This window comes from Neopelma chrysocephalum, unplaced genomic scaffold (assembly GCF_003984885.1).
Source record: "Neopelma chrysocephalum unplaced genomic scaffold, ASM398488v2 Primary Assembly neopelma1_274, whole genome shotgun sequence".
Taxonomy (NCBI): Eukaryota; Metazoa; Chordata; class Aves; order Passeriformes; family Pipridae; genus Neopelma; species Neopelma chrysocephalum.
Window position 1 is genome coordinate 1,833,333 of NW_020897936.1, and position 21,655 is coordinate 1,854,987.

At 38.1% G+C, this 21,655-nt stretch overlaps 1 protein-coding gene across 5 annotated transcripts in view; it reads right to left on the minus strand.

Moving 5' to 3' along the window:
* VPS13C (vacuolar protein sorting 13 homolog C) overlaps positions 1 to 21,655 on the minus strand; it is an 87,856-nt gene that overhangs the window by 65,103 nt on the left and 1,098 nt on the right. For 3 of the 5 annotated variants that reach the window (XM_027704428.1, XM_027704426.1, XM_027704431.1), the window contains exons 2-23: positions 20,978 to 21,021; positions 19,949 to 19,991; positions 19,104 to 19,199; positions 18,250 to 18,351; positions 15,872 to 15,934; positions 14,250 to 14,315; positions 12,636 to 12,745; positions 11,774 to 11,833; positions 11,083 to 11,142; positions 10,263 to 10,343; positions 8,525 to 8,582; positions 8,161 to 8,288; positions 7,254 to 7,360; positions 6,461 to 6,632; positions 5,946 to 6,008; positions 4,697 to 4,832; positions 4,035 to 4,129; positions 3,282 to 3,424; positions 1,737 to 1,929; positions 1,483 to 1,597; positions 1,027 to 1,163; positions 210 to 336 (exon numbers count right to left, since the gene is read on the minus strand). In XM_027704428.1, the coding sequence (XP_027560229.1) occupies positions 210 to 336; positions 1,027 to 1,163; positions 1,483 to 1,597; positions 1,737 to 1,929; positions 3,282 to 3,424; positions 4,035 to 4,129; positions 4,697 to 4,832; positions 5,946 to 6,008; positions 6,461 to 6,632; positions 7,254 to 7,360; positions 8,161 to 8,288; positions 8,525 to 8,582; positions 10,263 to 10,343; positions 11,083 to 11,142; positions 11,774 to 11,833; positions 12,636 to 12,745; positions 14,250 to 14,315; positions 15,872 to 15,934; positions 18,250 to 18,351; positions 19,104 to 19,199; positions 19,949 to 19,991; positions 20,978 to 21,021 (2,199 nt within the window). The remainder of the gene's footprint in view (positions 1 to 209; positions 337 to 1,026; positions 1,164 to 1,482; positions 1,598 to 1,736; positions 1,930 to 3,281; positions 3,425 to 4,034; positions 4,130 to 4,696; positions 4,833 to 5,945; positions 6,009 to 6,460; positions 6,633 to 7,253; positions 7,361 to 8,160; positions 8,289 to 8,524; positions 8,583 to 10,262; positions 10,344 to 11,082; positions 11,143 to 11,773; positions 11,834 to 12,635; positions 12,746 to 14,249; positions 14,316 to 15,871; positions 15,935 to 18,249; positions 18,352 to 19,103; positions 19,200 to 19,948; positions 19,992 to 20,977; positions 21,022 to 21,655) is intronic. The other 2 variants (XM_027704429.1, XM_027704430.1) reach the window with 2 other exon arrangements.

The following is a 21,655-nucleotide window of genomic DNA, read 5'->3' on the forward strand; positions in this document are numbered from 1 at the left end:
GGCACCAAAGGAAGGAGGTGATGCACAAGTCCAAACAAAAAAGAGCAGCTGTTTGAAGAGAAACCAACCAAATTTTCACACCTATTATAATCTATCTTTTCATTACCTACTTGTTTTGCTTTGCCTTTTTTCTCTAAAAACATATTTATTACAGGTTGGAAGCCTTCAGCAAGCTTTTGAATAAACAACAAACTGCGTTGTTTTGTTACCTGTTCTTCCAAAAAGAAGCTGCACATTTTTTATTTCCACATCAAACTTGTCATAAGCTTTGTCCATAATCTCCTCCAGAGACGAAAAGCTGGAAGTTTCACTGCTGCCTTGATTTATGCTGTTCAGCTAAACACAAAGAACAAGATAAAATTAAGTCTAAATCTTACTGACATGTGCTGTTCATTCTAGTAAAGATGAAAAATATGATTCATAGGAGTTGATTGACATTTGGACCCTTACACAGAAAAAATCATTTCCCACTTCACTTATTCTTGATAAGTAATTTTTTTTTGTTACTTCTATCAATTCACTTAATTAAACTTGTGCAAAAGGAATTTTTTTAATCAGTTTACCATTTTACTGGTGGAATACAAGTAAAATAAATAATCAGTCAGCTAAATCAAGTTAAATTATTGCAATCTTTCAATTTTATAGAAACAAGGGAATCAACATTCAAACTCCAAGAGAAAAATGAAATTCTCTTTTATTAATAAAAGGCTACCATTTTACAAAACAAAGGAAACAAAAGTTCATGTGTTTTGCTGAAGAAATGAAAGATATGAAACGATGAGCATGTTTAAAACATGAACATGCTTCCTGGGGAGGATTAACTAATGCAAGTCAAAGACAACAACTCTGAACACTGATCAAATTGCTGACCCAAATGTACTTGGTAAAAAATATATCAAGTTAAAAACACATTCACACAGATTATCATCTCTGCCTTCTGAAAGCAAGACAGTTTCAGGTGACAGCTATGTTAAAAGAAAAGAATATTTGCTTCCTCTGAGCCTATAGGAGAGGTCATTTCCATACCTGAAATGTACCAAAGTCCAAAATGAGCAAATCTGAATTTTCCTGGTAGAAACCCGTCTGGGGAACCACAAGGTAGGAAGGTTTCAGGTTAATCTTCAAGTCAAGGACTTTTCGCATTTCAATGATATGAACTAACCCTGAAATCAAAAGGAAATTCAAATGCTCTTCCCAGGTGAAACAATTGTGCCAGTCAACATATCAAAAGGTGTTATTCATGTGAAAGATAAAGCATCTGGAGTCCAGACTGACTTCCCTAGCATTTACTGATTTCTCACCAAACTCAGTGCTCCTTCCCACAAAACATCCACTGATTCTCCAAGAAACCAACTCAAGGAAAAATCCCAATCGTACTATTTGGCCAGTGATCAAAGCATAACCAAAGTGTTTAGGTAATCACATCAAAACTTTTTAACACCTTCAAAGGTTCACCTTAGGTGAGATTTGTTATTATCTTACCTGTAGCAGTTCTTTCTTTGATTTCTTCCAGCTTCATTAACGTGGCTGTCGTTAATCTTTCAAGGTCCATTCCCTTACTTGTCTGGAAGAATTCTACCATTGCATTTATTGTTCTCTTTGGGAAAAAAAAAAAAAGGACAAGAATCAGCAATATATATAGAGGTCACTCAAGTAAAACCTCAAAAATAGAGCAAAGAGAGTATTGGCAGAGAAAGAGGAATCAGAAATAACTCAGGGCTTTGGTTACTACTCACTGCATCATATTTGACTTCCACAGGCTGGGATTCAATGGAAAGGCTCTGGTCAGCTGGACTGTCCTCTGGGTTAGTGTTAAACTCGATCTTAAGCAGAGAAGACTTGCTGTCCCCTATGGAGGCCACAAGAGATGGCACAATGTTGTCCTGTCTCAGGCCTGTAACATACCAGTTTTCAAGCTTTGCTTCAACCCTAAAGAAGATGAATAGTAAAAAATACTTAATTGGAATACTAAATACATCTAGGAAAGACCAGCAAGATGAGAAAGCCTTTAATAAAGCTCAGCATGACTAACATGTGACAGGTTTACAAAATTACATTATTAAATGGGAAAAATAAGAAGGCAAGGTGTTCACAGCAACACAGGTGTGTTACGTCCTCCTAATCTTTTGTTACCTGCAAAGTGGATTAAATAGAACTTTCAGGTCATGTTTATTAAGAAAATCAGTTGCAAGAGAAGAGAAAGGCAGAATATTTATGTTACATAAATAAAAAGAGCAGGAACGTTGTAGGAATGTTAACTCTGATGCATTGACATAAATATCAGTCACAGACTTGTTTTGGTGCCAATGGTTATTCTGTACTGACAGTTGCCCTGACAATAGGGTTAAGTGTCTGCAGGAAAAGCCTTTGAAGGAAGTCACTGAACACCACCAAGCTACATGACCTTCATTCATCCTCACAAGCACCTATTAGATACCAAACTGATTTTCAGGTCCTGGGTCTCCACCCTTGAAACCCTGACTTTGGGAGGCAACACAGTTTGGGCATAATCAGTGCCACGAGCCTGCCTCTGTTGAGATAACTTAATTATATTTTTCTCTGAAACCTAACATTAATAGGAGTATCTGTTCTCCTGTTTTACTCGTGCCAACTCAATTATATAGCATGCATTTATGTAAAAGAATTTCAAAGCTCTTCTTGGTTTTCTTCAGCATTCAGGCTGCACCTTTAATATTCACCACAATGGCTTTTAGCAAAAATGTTTCAAGAGTCAGCAGCTGAGCTGGTGATTTATGCATAAAGTCACAAGTGAAGGAACTGCAAATGAAACCATAAAAAGCGCCCAGACTCATTTTGCAGACACTGAAAATCTTATCCATTGACTGTCCAATAATTCATTTACTGACTGTCCAATAATTTGTGTTCAGTATTTCAGGTGTGCCCTCTCTTAAAACAGGAAGCTCTCAGGTTCTTACCTGAACACACAGACACAGTTTTTGATTTCTTTGGTAGTAAGCAACACATGCTTGGCTGGAGTGTGTTGGCCACAGCATTTCACACTGCTTAGCTGTCACTTCCCAAAAGTCATATTCAGCACTCTGACACTTAGATTCAAGAAAGAGCTTGCTATTGTTTATGATAACTAACAAACAGTCTTCCCTCTATTCCATGTTATTCACCAAATGATGATTTACAGACTGCCCAGAAAATTAAAAATCAATATACGACATAATGCACTAACCAAGAAAAAGAATTAAGCAGCTGGGGAGGGGGGTGGGGGCAGAGATGTTTCTACAAAAATAAAATACCAATCCAATTACTTGATGGCCTGTGCTCCTGGGCGCTGGGATATTTTGGTGCTCAGATCAATTATCTGCACTTTAAGAGTTTCTGCCACATTCTTGTCTTCTTTGATTGTAAGAGAAGTGCTTAACAGCTTCAGTGTCACAACATGGGCAACATACTGGTGAGAAGAACAGAGAGAATTAAAATTAGTCATCTCAATGAGAATAATTTTTCAGAACTCCTCAATTCAACAAATCACTGCAATGTGTTTTTTAAGTTATTCCAGGCACCTAAGGTTAGAAACATATTTCTATGTAGGATTCAAAGCACAATCCTGACTTGATTCAACTCTTATCAATCATTTCCTTAACATAAAACAGGGTAGTTCAACAAATGCAGAGCAAATCCAATCTGTGTCTCTTCAGGCTTGAGGAAGATGTTTTTAAACTGTGAAGCAAGCACAGCTAAACTGAGAACAAGCTACATAACCAAAATCATTATACTCCCATTAAATAACTACTTTTTAGAAGACATGGCATGTATGCCTTTGCTGTTCTTGCTGCTGAATGTCATGTCTTGATCTTGCCAAGAAAGGGTTTTGACTTCCCAATGTATGTACCATTTTAGGACTCTGTCAATCAGCAACTTAAGAAGAATCAAATAATATTTCCTATCTGAATTTGAAGCCTGCATTTTTCTTCAGGGTACTGAGGGAGATGAAAGCAGCTTTACACTTAATTTGTTGGGTGGTTTGTTTGTTTAACCCATCCCCATAACAAGTTGCTCACCTGCTTTGGTAAGGAAAGGTTGTGGGAGCTGTCACTGTATCCAATAGCAGTGAAAAGCTTGGCTTTCTCCTCTGGGGTCATTAGTTCATCAATAGCTAAAACCAAAAACCCACACAATTTGCACTTTATAAATAACAATAAGCACTTTTCCTCACATTAGCTGTACTTAAGTGCTGCTGATACATTTCATGGATTCTTCATATTGCACTAAGTGCAGATTGTAAAATAATTCACACAGCAGTGTCCATATACAGTGTTACATATGTAGCACAGAAATCAATATAGTTCTTAATCACGAGTTCCCATAATTCTCAATTATGAAAACGGCTTTGAGGAGTTTTATTAGAACAAATCTCTGATCCAGACAGCATATCACCAGAAAAAGAGTATTCCAATTGCTGCTAATTATCTCTATAGCTCTAAGTGCCATACTCTTCTCCTCAGCAAGATTCTGAGGCCAAAAGCATTGGCCATTTCAGAGGTTGCCTTATTTGCCAGCTCAATATTCAGTGAGTAATGCTGTAAAATAATCAATACTGCACTGTTTATGCCACACTCCCTCCTTCTGTATAGTAGGAAGCAAAACATAATATAACTTTCTTCTTAATGTATATAAAAACTGGGAGTCTCTCTAAACATTAGTGCATTAAATCTACACCTACTTTCAGGAACAGGGGATTCTTCATCTTCTTTTTTCCTAGATTCTCTTCTACCCCAGAAACCACCAAACCATCCTCCACTTTTCTTTTCTACTTCAGTGCTTTTCTTCTTCAGTAATTTTTGTCCTGATCTTATTGTCTGCAAACCAGAAATTAAAACACATTGGACAAAATAGGGAGTTAACAGTATTACTATTGATTGAAGCAGCCCCACAAGAAATAAAGAGCACTTTGACCCCTTAGACAGGGGCAAAAAGAGGATCAGAGTGGGAGGCAGGTTTATGTGTGTGTGTATGTGCATGGACAATAACAAGCATGTGTTACTTTAAACTTCGGTCAGCTTCTTCTCCAAATTTCACTGCCATTTAGACTACAAAAGGCAGAAGCTACATGAAAAGACAGCATTTAAGAGGATACAAAAAGCAATTACATTGCTTAAATCTGGTAGTAACAAACCTGAGGCCTGATCCTGTACCATTTAAAATTTTTGAAATTTTAAATTTTTTCAGTTCTAAATTTTTAAAATTTAAAGTATTTCAAATTTTTAATTTGAGCTCAAGTTTTTACTTCACATTTCAGAAACGAAATTCTGACCACAAACATCTCAAAAATAAGAACCATCATTATTATTTTTTCATCATAATTTTACACATATTCCAGATGTGTAGCCAAACACTGAGGCTACACTGGCATGAACAGTAAATCCACAATGCAATTACAGAGGTTAATTTTCATGTTGGGGGGATAACTACCAGTAGCATGTTCTCACAACAGGACTACTCCGAGCTGCTACATGGTTTTGATTTTACCTGCAGATACAACACTTTTCACACTGTTATATCATGAATCTCCTTGTTAAGAGTCACAAATGACTTCAAAAATAAAATGCAGTTAGAGACTTCATATACCTCCTAACAACTGTCTCTGAGTTACCTTCTAATTAGACTGGCTGTCCTCTAAAAACAGAATATCTAAAGGAGTAAGCAGGAAGGGAATAATGCAGAGCTAGTCTTGAATTCCCAAAAGTCAAAGGAATCATTAAATCAGGATCCTTCCACAACTGCCTGAACGGTACAACGTGGGGAACAGGAACTGTGCACACACTGGTAGGTTTTTGGAACTGGTTTCCAGGTTGACCACTTCCCTTCCCACCTACCTATCCTATCACACACATCAGCACAATTATTTTAAGATGACAAAACCATCCTATTTGAAGTGTTACAATATGTCTCAAACAAAAATTATCTCTTACCTCAACTTGTGCTTGTTGCCTTGCTAAGATTATATTGAAGACATCGAGCTGTCTTTCTAGGTCCTGCAAAAATGGATGATGAGATCATTTGCCTCTAAAACACATTTAGGAAAGGCTCTTCACCACAAATTCTCTAAGAGCTCCTTCATATTTACACTCCAGTTTCTTCCTAGATCTGCTCATTTCTTTCTAGGGTATATCCCCCCCCTCAACGTTCACTACAAGATGAAATCTGATGTTACACAGTCCAATTTCTTTTTATCAGATTACTCTTGCACTTTATTAAATGCATCCAAGCTTCTTAATCCTCCACCAAAGAGGTTTTATTTTAAATGGCACTTTACTAGTATTTTAATTTTCTTTGCACAGCAGCTTACACTGAACTTCAGATTAAAATGGTATTTCCACAGACCTCTTGTACCCCTGTAAAACCATCACCCTGGATTACTGAATTTTCAAGAATTATTTCACAATGGGACCAAAACATGCTTTCTCCAAAGAGAAAAAACTCATACCTGAATTTGTCTCTGAGTTTCTTCTGACAGTTTACTCTGTGTCAGCTTGTTCTTGTACGTGTTTTTGTAACTCTTCAGAAGCTGCCTGTGTTGTTTGATGTTACTCCACGACCACATCCGAGTGTGTCTTCTGATGTGAACTTCAAGAACACTGTCACCTGCGTACTTCCACCTACAATAATCCCAAATTTGTGAACAACTTCCCATTCCATTTCTGCATTACAACTTACAAGAGGTAGTTTATTAATATGCAAACTTCGTTTACCACTTGTGATTTGAGTAACTTGGCTTATAAAAATTTTAATGGTTTCAACACCACTTTGATAAATAGACTGAGGGCTTACATTTAATGCCTGAAGAACTACAAATCTTCATTCTTTATTGATTTCTGCAGGTTTGCACACTAGGGGTGTAACAGTTTTAAATACACTTAACTTTGATAATCAGCATCAGTTAACACTTAGAAAAAAGTCAAGAAAATGCATATCAGTTCAAAACTTTAAAAAATCACAGTTGACAGACATGTTTCCCTTGTACTATACATTCGCTAATTTTTTTTCTTTAGTCTTTCTAAAATTACATTCCAGCCTCTAAGAACATTGGCATGTTGTTCAGATTTTGGGGACTTCAGCTTAGCAAGTGAGACTTTCATCACTTGGATCTCAGGGCTAAGCAAAGCTCTGTGAAAGTTAAAATGCTATATGCAATCTAGTTTTAAACCTGATTTTAACCCCAGAGGAGAATGAAGAGGCTGGAGGGGGCTCCAAAGAAGGCAGGACCGTTGCCATCTTACCATTGCCCAGCGTGTTTATGGAGAGGGACACTGGGCCTGAACCTCCTGTACGGGGCGTTGCGAACCATGTAGTCGATGGACTCCAGCAGGTCGATCATGCTCAGGTACTGCACAGGAGGAAACAGGGCTCTCAGCAGGGGTTCAGGTTTGGTTTAACACTGCCTAAACAACTACCATGGTCTTCAGCATTCCTCAAACTCCACAGAAATGCAGTTTCATTAGTATGTAAAAGTGGGAAAACTATACCCGCTGCTCTCCAAGGACACCCCTGTACAAACTTCTGGTGTCTCAGGCTTCTCAAGCCAACCACATTCACTTGGCAATGCACAGTTCCCCTCATTTTAGAACTGCCTTTGCATTAGTTAACTTTAGTGCTACTGTCTCAATATACACTTTGACATGAGTAAGAGCTAAAAAGCTCTCTGGCCAACTGAGTGTAAATTCTCTCTGAATAAATAACAACACTGACACTGCTGGGGAGACACCTAAATTAGTTCCTTGGTCCTTCAGCAGGTTGTGTTGCCAAAGCCAGCACACTCCACTCATTCCCAGCCTTGCTTGTATTTTGCCATCTCTGCAGTTATAACATTGGCTTGTGGTTTGATAAGATAAGGGCTCCCCATGATTCCATTCTCTGTGTGAAAGGAATCCTATTGCAAGGGCTGAATGCGGATCAGGTGGTCCCCAGAGGGTCCCCAGAGAAAGAAGAGTGTCAGGATTTAGCACCAGGAAATTGTTACACAGAGGGAAAATGACTCCAAGACATTTCCCACAGGTACTGCTAAACAGCTCAGACATTCTACTTGCATTTAAGCAGAAAATTCCCTAAGAAGAATGTTTTCCAGGGAAAAACCCCGACAGTTCATCACAAACTGCAGTGGGGATAACAAACACCAAACCAGCTTACCTGTGGCTTAGTGAATTCAATGACAATTCTCTGTACTTCCACATTACAATCAATCTTGGGAGTTTTCAGTTCTACTTCTGCATATGGGTTGATATACAGTCTTGCAGAGGCTGACACTGGTCTAAAAACTTAAAGATTAAAAAATATTGAGATGGATTTCATATTTAAAAAATGGGAAGCAACAGATCAACCACTTTGTACTGATAATGTGTGTTCTAAAGACCCACAGAATTAGGACGCAATTCTTACCAACAATGAGGATAACCCAGAATTATCAACAAGCACACAGGTACCATCAGGTGAGGGGCTGTTGCACACCAACATGCTCAGGACAGTTATATTCACCCATCCCCAGCTTACTTACTGTACTGGTAATCTTCTGGCTGGTTACCACCACATGGAATTCCTCTTTTCAGCTGATCCTGCAAAGGAATATGACACTGTCTAGCAATTGCTCAGGAGCTCTCTTAAGCTTTGAGTACACAGGTATTTTACAAGGGCCTCCTCCCCCTAAATGGGAAATCTAATACAGCACAAGCACTTCAGAGTGAAGGGTTTAAATATACCAGGTTAAAAGAGAATTTTAAGTCTCTTGTACGAAGTGGAACGTTAGCACAGTTTTTATTCGACTTCTAAATCTTCAATAAATGTGTGTTAATTTAGAAACACAGTTCATGTGTGCACTCAAACATGTAACATAAAAAATCAAGCATTAGTTCTTAAACCCTTTGTAAGTAGCAGGAGCATCTATTCACATTCTACCCTTCCTCATGCTTAACACATAAGGAGGCCACTTGAGCCTATTCTGCAAGTGTGAGAGGAATCAAAAAACAGAAAGAAGTCAGGAACATAACTGAACAGCCAAGAAGCCTGACAAACATCATGCTAAAACTAAGACTTAATTCAAAATGAGGTCTGCCTGATGCTGTGATTTTTAGGCAATTCTTGAGAATGCTTTATTCATGCCCAAATATGTTTCAGAATTGCAATGGCACAACCAGCCCAAGCAGGAAGCCTGCTTTTAGGGAGACAAACATACTAGCTATTACATGAAGGCAGATGCAGTGCTTGTTCCCCTTCATATTTTAGGAAAACCATGAATATTAAGAGTTGTTTTGACCAGGAAAATATTTACTAACTGCAAATTTCTTCAATGTAATTCTTTTCCCAGTTCTTTATTTAAAAGCTGCTTTGTATTTTATAAAAGGTACATTTTCTCATTAAAAGTATTTATATTTCAACCTATTTCCCACATGCTGATCTATATTAACACAAGTTGAACTTCTATGAGATTAAGGATAAAGAGCTAATCTCACCACCAGCCATATACTCATGTTATTTAAATCTGAAGGCTGTTGTACAAAAGTAACAGACTGCTACAGATTACACAGCTTATTCTTACTACAACATGGACCAATTAGCTACTATGATAAATCCGATTTGCTGATGATGCTGATAAAATTAAGACCAAAGCAGCCTGTTTGGATGGAAGACCTTGCTCTGCAGGAAACAAGCTGCACTAAAGATTACATATAAAATGCATTCAGGCATTTAACACAACATTACTAAAAAGGACATATTATTTGCTATCTGCTCAGTTCCTGAGTTGTTGTAAAATTCTGAAGCAGAAAGGACTGAAGTGTGAGAGAAACAAGGAGAAAACATCCACAGACAGGTAGCTGAAGTAACTTGGCTATTATTAAACAACTGGCTGTTTCTTATTAAACAACTGGATAGTTTTAAGCACTCCACAGTTTTTATTCAACCTTCCATGTCAGAACCAAGCTCACCAGGTTAAGTGCAGATTTTGCTAAGGGTAAAATGAAACAAAAATAAAGATATCTGTAAAAGATGAGCACAAAAGAAAAAAGTAAACAGATAGTACTGTACAAGGACACAAAGAACACCTTTATAAACATAACGGGTCAAAAACTTATCATTTCTAAATAGGGGTTGATAACAAATGAGGTTCACAAACAATTATTAGCTGTGGATTGACATATGACCCTGAGTACAGCTGACCAAAGAGTGAGGAGTGGGGTAGAAATCAGTTTTGAATACCACAAGAGCACCAGATTGACAGTTGTGTTGCAGGATCTTACCAGGATCTGTTCCCGGGAGCCATGGTAGTACATTGTGCTGTGGACGTTCCAATAGGCACTGAGGCTGTCCAGGCACAGCAGCTGCACAGGAGAGAGAGTGCAACACGTTGCAACTCTGTATTCAACTGCCCCAGGAACTCGGCTTTGCATTTGTGCAAACAGAAAACAAAGGAAAGCAGACTAGACAGCAAAGCCACCATTAGCAGCGAGATGCATTTAACCCTACAATCCTATTTTGAAATGAAAACTGAATTGCTGAAAAGCAAGTTCCTAAAGCACAAGTTCATGCACATCTGTTAAACATGGCTCTGGATTACAGGGGAGCGGGTGCACAAAACTGATACTTGGCCTAATAAAGAAACCAGGACTATTAAACCCTTCTTGTATCGTTCCTGTAATTCCTTAGGTCTCTGCACACTCCTTTCAGCACAGGCTGGGGGGATGGTTGGAGGGGTTGGGCAGGGAGAACACAGACTGCTCAGCTGCCAGAATCCCAATTACCTTAGGAGTACAAACTGGGGTGGGAAATGGCAATTTGGCAACCTATTGAAATCAGAGTTTCCATGCAGACTTGCTGTGTAATACATCTAATGAGGGGATCAGCATTCACATTTAAGGGAAACTATTGGAGTTTAAAGTTATGCCTTACATAAAGCCAGTTATTTGTGCTCTACTTCTGTTTAAATACACAATAAAATAAAGATAAACAGGAGAATTCACAAAGCAAACTACTTTTCCAACTTTTTTTAGAACCCCAGATGACTACTCTATAGATAGGTGATTTCTTCACTTGTGTAGGAAAAAAACCAAAATACATTACCTTGTATATTATTTTTGCAGCCTCATTCAGAATAGAAGGTTTCCAGTTCTCATTTGTTGTCTAAAAGTTCAAAGTGAGAGACGTAATTTTGTGCATCTTAGTTACACATTTGTGGGTTTATCCTACACTTTCAAGCAAAAAATGCATCGTTTGGGTGCTACATGATCACAAATGCCAGTTTCTCTAGACTGCATACACACAAGTCAAAATAATATAAAAATTTCAGTATATTCTGATATTCAGCTCCTTATCCTACCCATAAAAATCAGTAACAACTAAGGCAAACAGAGGTTAGCTGAAATTTTCTCTCCCCGTTTCTCACAAGGCCTGGCAAAACACCACGTGTTCTTCATCATCACGATGTGATGTTTGCCCTAATTTATTAGACCTGGAAACAACCTGCCCTATGAAAGGAAGATATTAAAGATCACTGGGGTCATTAGAACATATTCAGCTTTAAAGATCACTGGGGTCACCAGAACAAATCACAGGTCTGGGAAAGCGTGATGTCCCTCCATCCTCTTCCCTCTGCTTGCTCAGACTGCAGGTACTATTTGCATGAATAAAAGACTGTCTTGGCTTCCAGCTGTTTGCATCCTGTCACTGCATCTGCTTAATATGTTACTTCTCCTTTCTGCTGCTCCAAAGACAAGCGAATTGAGAACACAAGAACGGGCATTCACACAATTACCAGCAAACTGAGCTCGCCCAACGTCATCCCCAGGGAAATCGGACACTGCGGGTCTGTGATCTGTGAAAACAGAACAACAACAGAGATTTAATTCTCTTGCTGCAAACAGTTGGGTCATTTAAAGTTGACTGAAATCCTGAGCTGTTATGAGAACCTTCCTTTGCTTAGTTATTCTGGCTGAAACATTCTTGGAATGCCCTAAGACAGGCCTAAACCAATATGGCTGCAGTGTAAAGACTTAGGCCTTCAGTTCAACTGAAAATTTCCTTTTGGCTTTTAACATCTTCATATAGGAAAGAACTAAGAACTACAGGGCACCACATCTCAGTCAGCTATATCATTTTATGACAGCCAGTCCTCCAACCTTTTTAAATTTAATGCCTCTGAAAACAGTCCCCAAAAAGGTTTGAGAAGCACTATTATCCAATGCTATTCTTTACATTCAATTATCTCATCACAAACTGCTCTATCATTTTCCTAAAGGAAGCTGGAATCAGACTGCAATAATACCTGTTTGGTTCATATCACATGTCACTTAAGTGTTGCCTTCAGGCTCATCCACAAACCCTCCATTTTCTGCCATTCTGGACTCTACTCAGGGCACTGAAAAACTCTACATCAACTGCACACACTGAGATCTGAGAACAGCCACCATCCACTTTTGGTGAGCAAGACAGCACTGGACAAGGGGAAAGGGACAATATCTGTTTCACAGATCCATATTTCTGGCATTTAGTCATGTCTGGGGTGCTTTATTTGAAGAGGTGCAGAAGAAACCAACTTTTTCAAGGTGACAGAGAACAGTTTCTCTCGGTGGAATAGACAATCTGGGGGATGAAGGGAATATGTTCCAGTTACTCACATCATCTTCATATTTAACGTGAATGCCCGTGATTTTGACTTGGACATTTTTTATAACTTGAGTTGCAAGCTTTTCTAAGAAAGTATCCTTCTTCTCCTCCTTTGGTTTGTCTAGAAATAGAATTTTTAAAAAGCAGCATTCAGTGTAGTAATTGCATCTTGAATTTGACCACACCAACAACTACACCAATATAAATATAATGTTTCCTCTAATATACCAGTTAAGTTTTCACTTAGTTAGATTACATATTTGCTTTTTTTTCCTTTTCTGCACATCCATATTCTGAAGATGTGTTGTCAGCTGCCTGTGTCCAACACAACCACAAGAAAATAGAATTTAGGTTTCAGTCAAAACAGTTTAGCTTACAGCAAGTTGTGGATTAATATATTTCTCCCCATTCCTTCCAAGGTAAAAGGTTTTCTAAGTCCCTCAGTGATTAACTGGGGGTTTCAACAAGCAAATAGATAAGACAATATAATTTAGCACAAAATACCCTTGAATAACCAGATGAGGATGAGACTTGCAACAATAAGAGACAAGTCCCTTAAAGCCTTTCATACAACACTGTCAGAGAAAATTAAAGAGCTGGGACATCATAAATGAAAACCAACAGTTACTCTGAAATATTCCATTTCTTCTACACTGGACTTACACTGTGAGCATTTAAGTGAGGTCCATATCAGACTTGGCACACAGGGATACTGAAATTTCTGCTGCACAAGGCAGGGCAGCAGGAATTGCACACCCACACCAGCCCAGCATCCAACCAGGGACAAATGTACATGTGCCAAAACAAGGAGGAATATTTAGAATCCCTCATTATTTCATTATAGGGACATGACTCTAAATTGTTCTCTCAGGCTGAGTGCCTGAACACTTCCCCTGTAGCATGGCTGCATGAGCAGCTTGTTCTCCAGCTGTCCTGACAGGCTACACTGTACAGTGCCCTCCTTCCAAAGTGCCTGCTCCAGGGAATGCCACTAATGAGTCTGCCAAGCTTGTACATTTTTGTTGGAAATGCTACAGATGGCTCAAGCTGAAGAAATAGTCAAGGCTATCCAAGCACCTTTTTTAACATGCAATGCACTCTGCACACCACAGGAATCTGACTTTGGACATCTTGCTATAATGAGGGGATAACTTCTTTTAAAGTTTTAAGAGAGGCTCAAGAAATCCATTTAAAAACAAAAAGACTTCACTATTGAATGTGATATAACACAATTTGAGTGTTTGATTTCAACTGAAAAAAATTAGTCAGGAACTCAGAAGAAACCAAAACATTGTATCACTTTTACATGCAACTCACATTTCCTCCTGTTAATTATTTTTTCACAACTCCCACTCTCTATTAGCAGATATCAAAACAATACTAATTAAAAAAAAAAAAAAAGCTAGAACTTCCCAAGAAGAGAGAATCAAGGACTCTCTTCAGCCTCACTGGATCCAGAGAATGGATAAACAGTAAAAAAAGAGCTCTCTCCAATTTACATCCTCTCTTTCAAACAGCAGGAAAAAAGGTATCACTGCATGAATAGCCAAGACTATGCAAAACTAATACAAACAGAAAGCAAGAAGAAGGAAGTCTGAAAGTCAAAAGTCATAACTGTTACCCACCTTTTGAGTGGTCATGACCTTTAAAGGGTCTCTTAAAATGCTTTTTGTACTTTTTACGCTTACGTCCTTTGCCAGTGCAAGCAATTTTTTGGGAGAAGGATAAAATTCAAGTTAGTAAAGCAGAAATGTAAGAAAGCATAAGAAAACATGGAAGAAAAGTTTAGCTTGTCTTAAAGCATAAAGCCTTAGCAAGGTCTCATTAAAAGCTTTAAGAAATTGAGATCTGTTAAGGAAGTAGCTACTTCTTACAGCGTAAGATATAAATCTACAAGAAGCTTCTACCATAAAGGGCATAACTTCCAAGCTGAGATATTTGAAATATATGTGGAAACCCAAAGAGAACTTTTCAATATGATTCTCACGCTAATCAACACTATGGTGTGAAAGCAACCTGAAAGAACAACTCCAGTAACTGCAAAACAGGCAGAGAGAAATGATGACTAAAAGCTTTATATGACATTAAATTCCCTTGTTTGCATACAAATGATGACCCACACTATCATAACTTTCAATAATTAAATAATGCTCGTGCTTTTGCCCAGTTCTAAGGCAAACCAGTTTGGTGAGTTGACTGTTTCTTCCCCCTGTCTGGGGGAAAGGCACTGGGCAGCAGTGCTGCCTGTGCTTATCTTCAGGAGGCTGCAGCCCCAGAAGGGTGGATCCCACTGAAGAGAAGGAAGCAAGTGTAACCGTACCTACTGTGGGAACAACTCCTGCCATTTGCAGGCCTGTTCAAACAAAAGAGGAGAAATTGCCTGCTAAGATTCCCCCTGTCTTGCAGGTAAGGTGATCCAACTACAAATAATAAAAAGTAAAAACTATGGCAAATAGAAATGTTTTCTTTTGGATGGTTCCTTTTAACATTACAAGTAATACCCTATAAATGGTATTTTAAGAGGACAGCTTCCTTCACTTACTATGAATTTGTAGGTCTCAGGCTTTCACTGCCATGTATGATAAAACTAAGGCAACATGATTGTCCTCTTGATCACCCACACCATTACTATAGGCAAACCAAATGTGTGTTTTTAAGCTCATTCTAAACCTGTGCTAAGAGAAAAACCCAGGAAGTAATTTTGGCTAAGTGTAAATTCCTGAAAATTTTGTTAGAGAAATTAAAAATACAGCAGGTACAACACAACCACAGTTCCTCTGAATTTCAGTGGAAGCTGTTTCCTTGAGAGTAATCCAAATAAACAGAACCAGGGGAGAGCATGGCAATGCCTTCAACCTGCTGTGGTTCAGTTTGTCTCTCCATGGTTTCAAGACAGCCTGAACTTCCTTTATCTTAAGCCCAGACACATTAAGTCAGGGTAATTACTCTCTACTTTACAAACAGCTAAAGATAGTCTTGTAAAACTACAGCAGAATATTGTCAGCATTCTTGAGCTCCATCAGCTGACTGATGGAAATCTCTTTAAGTGGTTTTTTAAGCATCTTGAACAGCTACTCTATTACAAGAGGACCAGTCATTGCAAGACTCCACTTGAATCCACATTCATTAAAACCTTACTTCTAGATCCACCAGTATGTGGATGTTTACAAACAAGTATTATGTTCTCACTGCTACATTTGGTTGCTTTGGAGGGGGGTGCAAAAGGTAACTAACCATGCATACCCACCAGGCTTGGTGTCCTTGTAAACCAGACTCTCCAACCCATACAGGGAATCTTGGGAGTGAGTGCCTTGGTCCACATGGCAGCAAATAACAAAAAGGGCATTTGGTTTAAAAGGATGTTAAATTCACAAAACCTTTCTGACACATTAGTATTTCCATTACAGCATGTGACAGCCAAAGCCACTTCAGAACATCTGCTTTCCAAGATTACCCACACAGGAAAACCATGCAACTCTCATTTTTTCTTATAACCAGCAAAAGACAAGACCTGCGAGCTTTGGTCTCCATATGAGGTTTGATACAGACAGGGATTGTTTCTTAAAAAAGAAAACAGTTTCATCAGATTGTGTCAGCAGTTTCCACTTCCCCATCACACCGTGCTGCCCCCACAGTGACATGACCATTTTGCTCAATATCTGAACAGCATGTCAAAAGAAAATACCCCCAGAACTATTTATACTGAGAGACTCTTAAATCCAAGTACTGAATCAAGATTCTAAACACGTTACTATAAATTGAGTACTAAGCAGAAAAGAAAATACAGCTGAGAATTCATGAACCCTGACAACTTTCTATTCCATATATTTCCTAGATTTTCAGCAGTATTGTGTGGTCTTAAAAGCCTACAGAGAGCTGAGTTCTTAGAATTTTATGGTTCAGTATGGTACAGCAGGTTTCTGTATCCAGCAAAGGCAAAGGACCTGCTCAAGCAAGATCTCCACAAGTCCTCCTGAGTACAATATTCCAGCACAATACCAGAACACAAACGGCTATCACTGAAATAGGATCACACAATAACAGAACATCTCCAGCTGGAGTTCAAAATAATCCAATTTAAATGTTCCTCCAGCTTTTCCTTCTCAAGATTGAAAGTTTAAAACTGCAAAACATGACTAAACCTAATTCTTGTTCTTTATATAAGGAGTTGGGCTACTGAGGCACCATTTTCTGTACAGTGATTTTTTTTCAAAAGCCTAACAAACCCACAGGTGCACAAACTCATTTGATTATATGAAGTTCCAGAAATGGAATTATCTCAAGCAGTGCCCATTAGATTAAATTCATCTTGGTATATTATCCCTTCATCCCATTGATTCTGGTGCCAAGAACTCTGGCTGAAGCACTGCTGCTTTACAAGTGCTACAGAACTGAGGTTAAACCTCCACCAACATTCCTTTGCCCCAGAATGGCTGCAAAATTCTTTCACCGGAGTTGTCTCAGCTTTCATACCATTTCTGGCATAATAAAGACAAGAAATAAGGCAAAGCTGCTTTCTTCACTGCAAACAGATTGTCAGATTGCTGTCTGAAGGAACTGCAAATGTACCTCTCAAACTAGCAAAGCAGGAAAAAGGCAGTAGGCTCTCCTAGAACTGGAAAATTAAACAAGCAAAGAGATTACACCCAAGTGTTTTTCCAAGTGTTTGAAGCATCATCTCACTTTCAGTAACTTTTCCAAGACCTGCACTATTACAGCTATCCTAGAAATGCATCTTCAGAACCATTATACCAGCCAACAAACAGGTCTCACTTCAGACGAAAACTTCAGTGAGAACTTCCTCCTCCAACATATGTCACTACCTGTCACTGGTTCTGAGCTTGGTTTCTGCCCAAACAAGCCTAATTTATATCATAATTTTATTAAAGGTATTTGTTACAACAATATAAGCAAACAACAGCAAAACAAACAAAACCCACCGCCATAAGTCAGGGTAATTAGACTTAAATATCAATTATTTTAACCTATAATCAAACCTCTAACATTTTTTATGACCTAGAGCTAAATTTTAAGTTTCCTATGTTGATGCTCAATTGTTTCCTTGTCTCCTGAATTATTTCCTGCTCAAGAGTCTCAATTCCCAAACCAGTCCAAACCCAGTACATCATAAAAGGACAGCAGAAACTCAAATGAAAGCGCTACTGCAGTAAAACTTTACAAGCCTGACCATTCCCCCTACAGATTCCTTTCAGCAAAGAACAACCTACCCCATGCCCCTCTAAAACACACAGTTAAACATCTGTTATTGAAGATCTAAACCAAGATAACAACATTAGCCTCATGCAATGCAATTTCTATTGCTGGTCCTGTTCCCTTAGAGCTTTAACGGGGGGAAAAAAAAAGAAGGAAAAGGATAAAAAAGACATACTACATTATCAAATTCCCATTTCCCATAGAATCTGACTGGATAAATAAATATTAAACAAACAAATAACACTTCCTTAAAGCTTTAGAGGAAACAGGCTTTTCAAAGCACTGTAGTAAGATTAGCTAGACACTTGAAAAAACAACATTTATGAAGTCAATCACAAATCAGGACTTTTCTTTCATAGCACAGCTTAAGTCCTCAAATTCCACTGGAGATTTGCATCATTAACTCAGTACCTTTTTCTGCTGCTTTCTGCAAGGCTTCTTCAATTCGTGCCAGTTCCTTTTGTTTATTATCCTGTAAGTATTTTTCTTCCTTCTCTGCATCATATTTGACACCTGTAAGTCAAGTTGGGACAGCTTTAACCCTAATTCTCAAGTCATATAAATGCATTATCAAGCAGCACACACCATATACAACATCATATTGCAAAACACGTTGTTTGAGACAAAGTCTGTTCCAGGTTTTGTTGCTGAATGCTGCTTCCAGCCTCTAAAATTGTTATTTTTGACACAGCAAGACACAACAGGATCATACCAACAATTCAGCATTACTTCACAGGAGAATTTATCTGTGGAAATTAAACCCCTAAGTGTGGTCTGTGGCAATATAGCACAGGTTTGTAAGTTTTACTACACATATATTTGACATTGTATAAACTTGCAAGTTTGCTCTGATTTCAGAGAAAACTAGTCAAGTTCTCTGACCCTCTTCCCTCTCCCTAAAAACAATACTAATGGAATTACTACTTGCAACTCTTGCCAGTTAGAAGCAGATAAACTATATCATGCAACAGCCAAAGCTCTAAACCATGCCAGAAAACTGGATTCAGGATAAACACATTTTAGAGGAAACTTGGCTGTTGAATTGAACTTGGAATGGATACAACCAAGGATCTCCATAAAAGCAACAGGTGTTGTTTTCCCCCACTCTTGTCTACTAACTTGTCAACATTTGTCTAGAAACTTCCCTGAGGGAACTGAATGTAGAAGTGGCAGCTCACATGAGCTACTTGCTGTTTTATACCCATTTACGTGGTAGCCTGAGAGATTTTTCTTTCCCATTAACTGTTGTAGAAGAGTTCACATACTTGCTCCAGGAACTATCAGAAGATACAAGCCTTCTAGAGTTGCAACAACTGCCTCTCCATAGAGATTCTTCCAAGGAATCTTCAGAGTAAGTTTATCTAAACAAAGCAGATAAAATCACATCAAAACAAAAATCTACTGTGCTTAGTCCAAACAAGCCCTTAGGAACTGAAGAGGATTAGTCCTATATCCTGATGTCCTGAATATCTTGGAAAGCAAAACACGTGGGCCTGAACATTTCATAAAGCCCTTGAAGTGATAAAACACATGCAGAGGAAACATAAGCCATAGTTTTGAGCAAAAAGTTGCAGTTTGAGTCAGAATACTTCATATCAAAACCTGAGATCATGACTGGAGTTCAATTCACTGGGATGAACATGATTTTCCCAGGGAAGTAGAAGAAGAAATGCAACATATATACACCTCCAACAATTGTTTCATGTGAAAAAGCAATGCTGACCACCAGGGAAAGGAAATTTTTAAAAAAACATCTAACTAAGAGTTCCTAAACCTTTGGCATATCTGTCAGCTTTGGGAATCTTACTTAAATTCCTCATAGTCCTAATCACCCCTTTAAAGAGTCATGTCTATACTAAACAGCTCCCTTGATCATTCCTGAATCCAGGAAGAACCTCTCAGACATGTTTTTCATACCAACCTGTAAAGTTACACAAACAGGGTTTGCCAGATAACATCCATGGCAGTCACACTGAATTTCTGTGCTACTTTCAGGGGTGAGCACAACTACACTTCAGAAAGCTTCATCAACAAAATTCAGGGGCAGGACTAACCTTAAAGCCTGCATTAAAATTTCCATTTCAATACTTGCATTGGAACTAAAACTTACCTATCTGACCAACTTTTATTCTAAAAGGTACATCCAGTTCACTCTGTAAATAAAAAAAATAAAGTATTAAACAGATCCATGCATTTTAAAGATAAGCTTGTGCCTACATAGAGAAATGAAAAGCTACTTCTTTTCTGGTGGAAACTCTTAAGAGGAAAACAAAAATAATCCAGACAGCAGCAGACATGCAAATTAGGGGGAAAAAAGAAAAAGTTGGATCATATCACATTCCTTTAATCCCTTCTTTTTCAAGAAGGTGTAGGCTACTTCTCTAAAAATGGTGTAAAATACTGACCTTCCTTTAGTTACTTTTGCATAGAAATCTAACACACTGCAAATGTAAAGCCACCGGAAACATCTCTTGTTTTAAGTTCCTGCATTTGTCTTGGCACACTCTCAGCTCTGGTCAGACACACCAGTGACTTTGCATTTTTCTAACTCAGAACTGCTGGAATCTTAATCAATCCCCAGAAGAAGGAATGGGTGTACAAAATAAGCAACACTTCCTTTTTTTATCTACCATCTTATGAAGATATTTGTAGCGAGAGTTTTTTAAAGTACAACAAAGTTATCAGGAATGGATGAAATGGGCAAGTAAAAGTGAAACTTCAGAACAGTGAAGGGAAACCAATGACCAGGTCATACAAAGATCCAATGTGTTTTCAATGCACAGGAGAGTAACAGTTCTCTTTAGTGAAGCTTGAAGCACAATAAATATTGGAGTGAGATTCTCTCAGCAACGCAGGTGTTCATTAGCTCAATTAAAGAACATGAAAATCAGCCAAGTCATTTGTTTTTCCAGACAACATGGGTACTTAATGCAAGCTACTTCTTGTTTTTCAACCATAGCTTCTGTTTTTCTCTGTTCTAGTAACATGAAAAAAATTAGAAGCAGTGAACCAAGAACTTACTTCCAATAACCAGTAAAAAAGGACACTGTGTATGCTTTTGTGATGCTACAGCAAGCAATATTTTATCCTACAACTTAGTCTTCAGACCCATAACAACAATTTTAAAGTTATTACTTACTAATGCATTCTCCTTGATCTGTAAATTGTCAAGTGCCACATTACCTGTTTAGAAAAAATAAAGATAAAAACAGAACATGGGACTTAAAGCATTATGTAAGTTGGAACAAGGAACACAACTACGACCTTCCCAAGTATACATAAATAAAATCCGAAAAGCTTATCACAGCTACAGAATAGCACAATAAATGTGTAATTTGTAACAGTCATTAAACACTGATAATAGACAAATTTTCAGGTGGAAGAGATGACAAAAATATGACCAACTTAGATGTCTGCGTGTTTCCACTCTATTAAATACACCCACAATAATAGAGAGTTGTCCTTATTATTCACATAGTTGTGAATGATGGCTACAGTTCTATCAATGTAGGGTAGACTTGGAAAATTGTATCTTGTTTTTCATGATTTCACATAACAGAAAAAGCATGAATCACAGAGCCACAAAAACACATGCCTGTTTACACAAACACATTAACTTTTTTTGACATAGGCAACATAATTGGATTTCCATAGGAAACACAGGCACAGAATTATACCCGTGGAGAGCACATGTAATATACCTCTTAGTGCTTTAATGCTAGATTCCTTAGAGCTATAATCCATTTTAAATATAGGTATTAATATTGCACAAATGTTAAAACACTTGCAATACATGGTAAGAGCATAAACAAGGTCA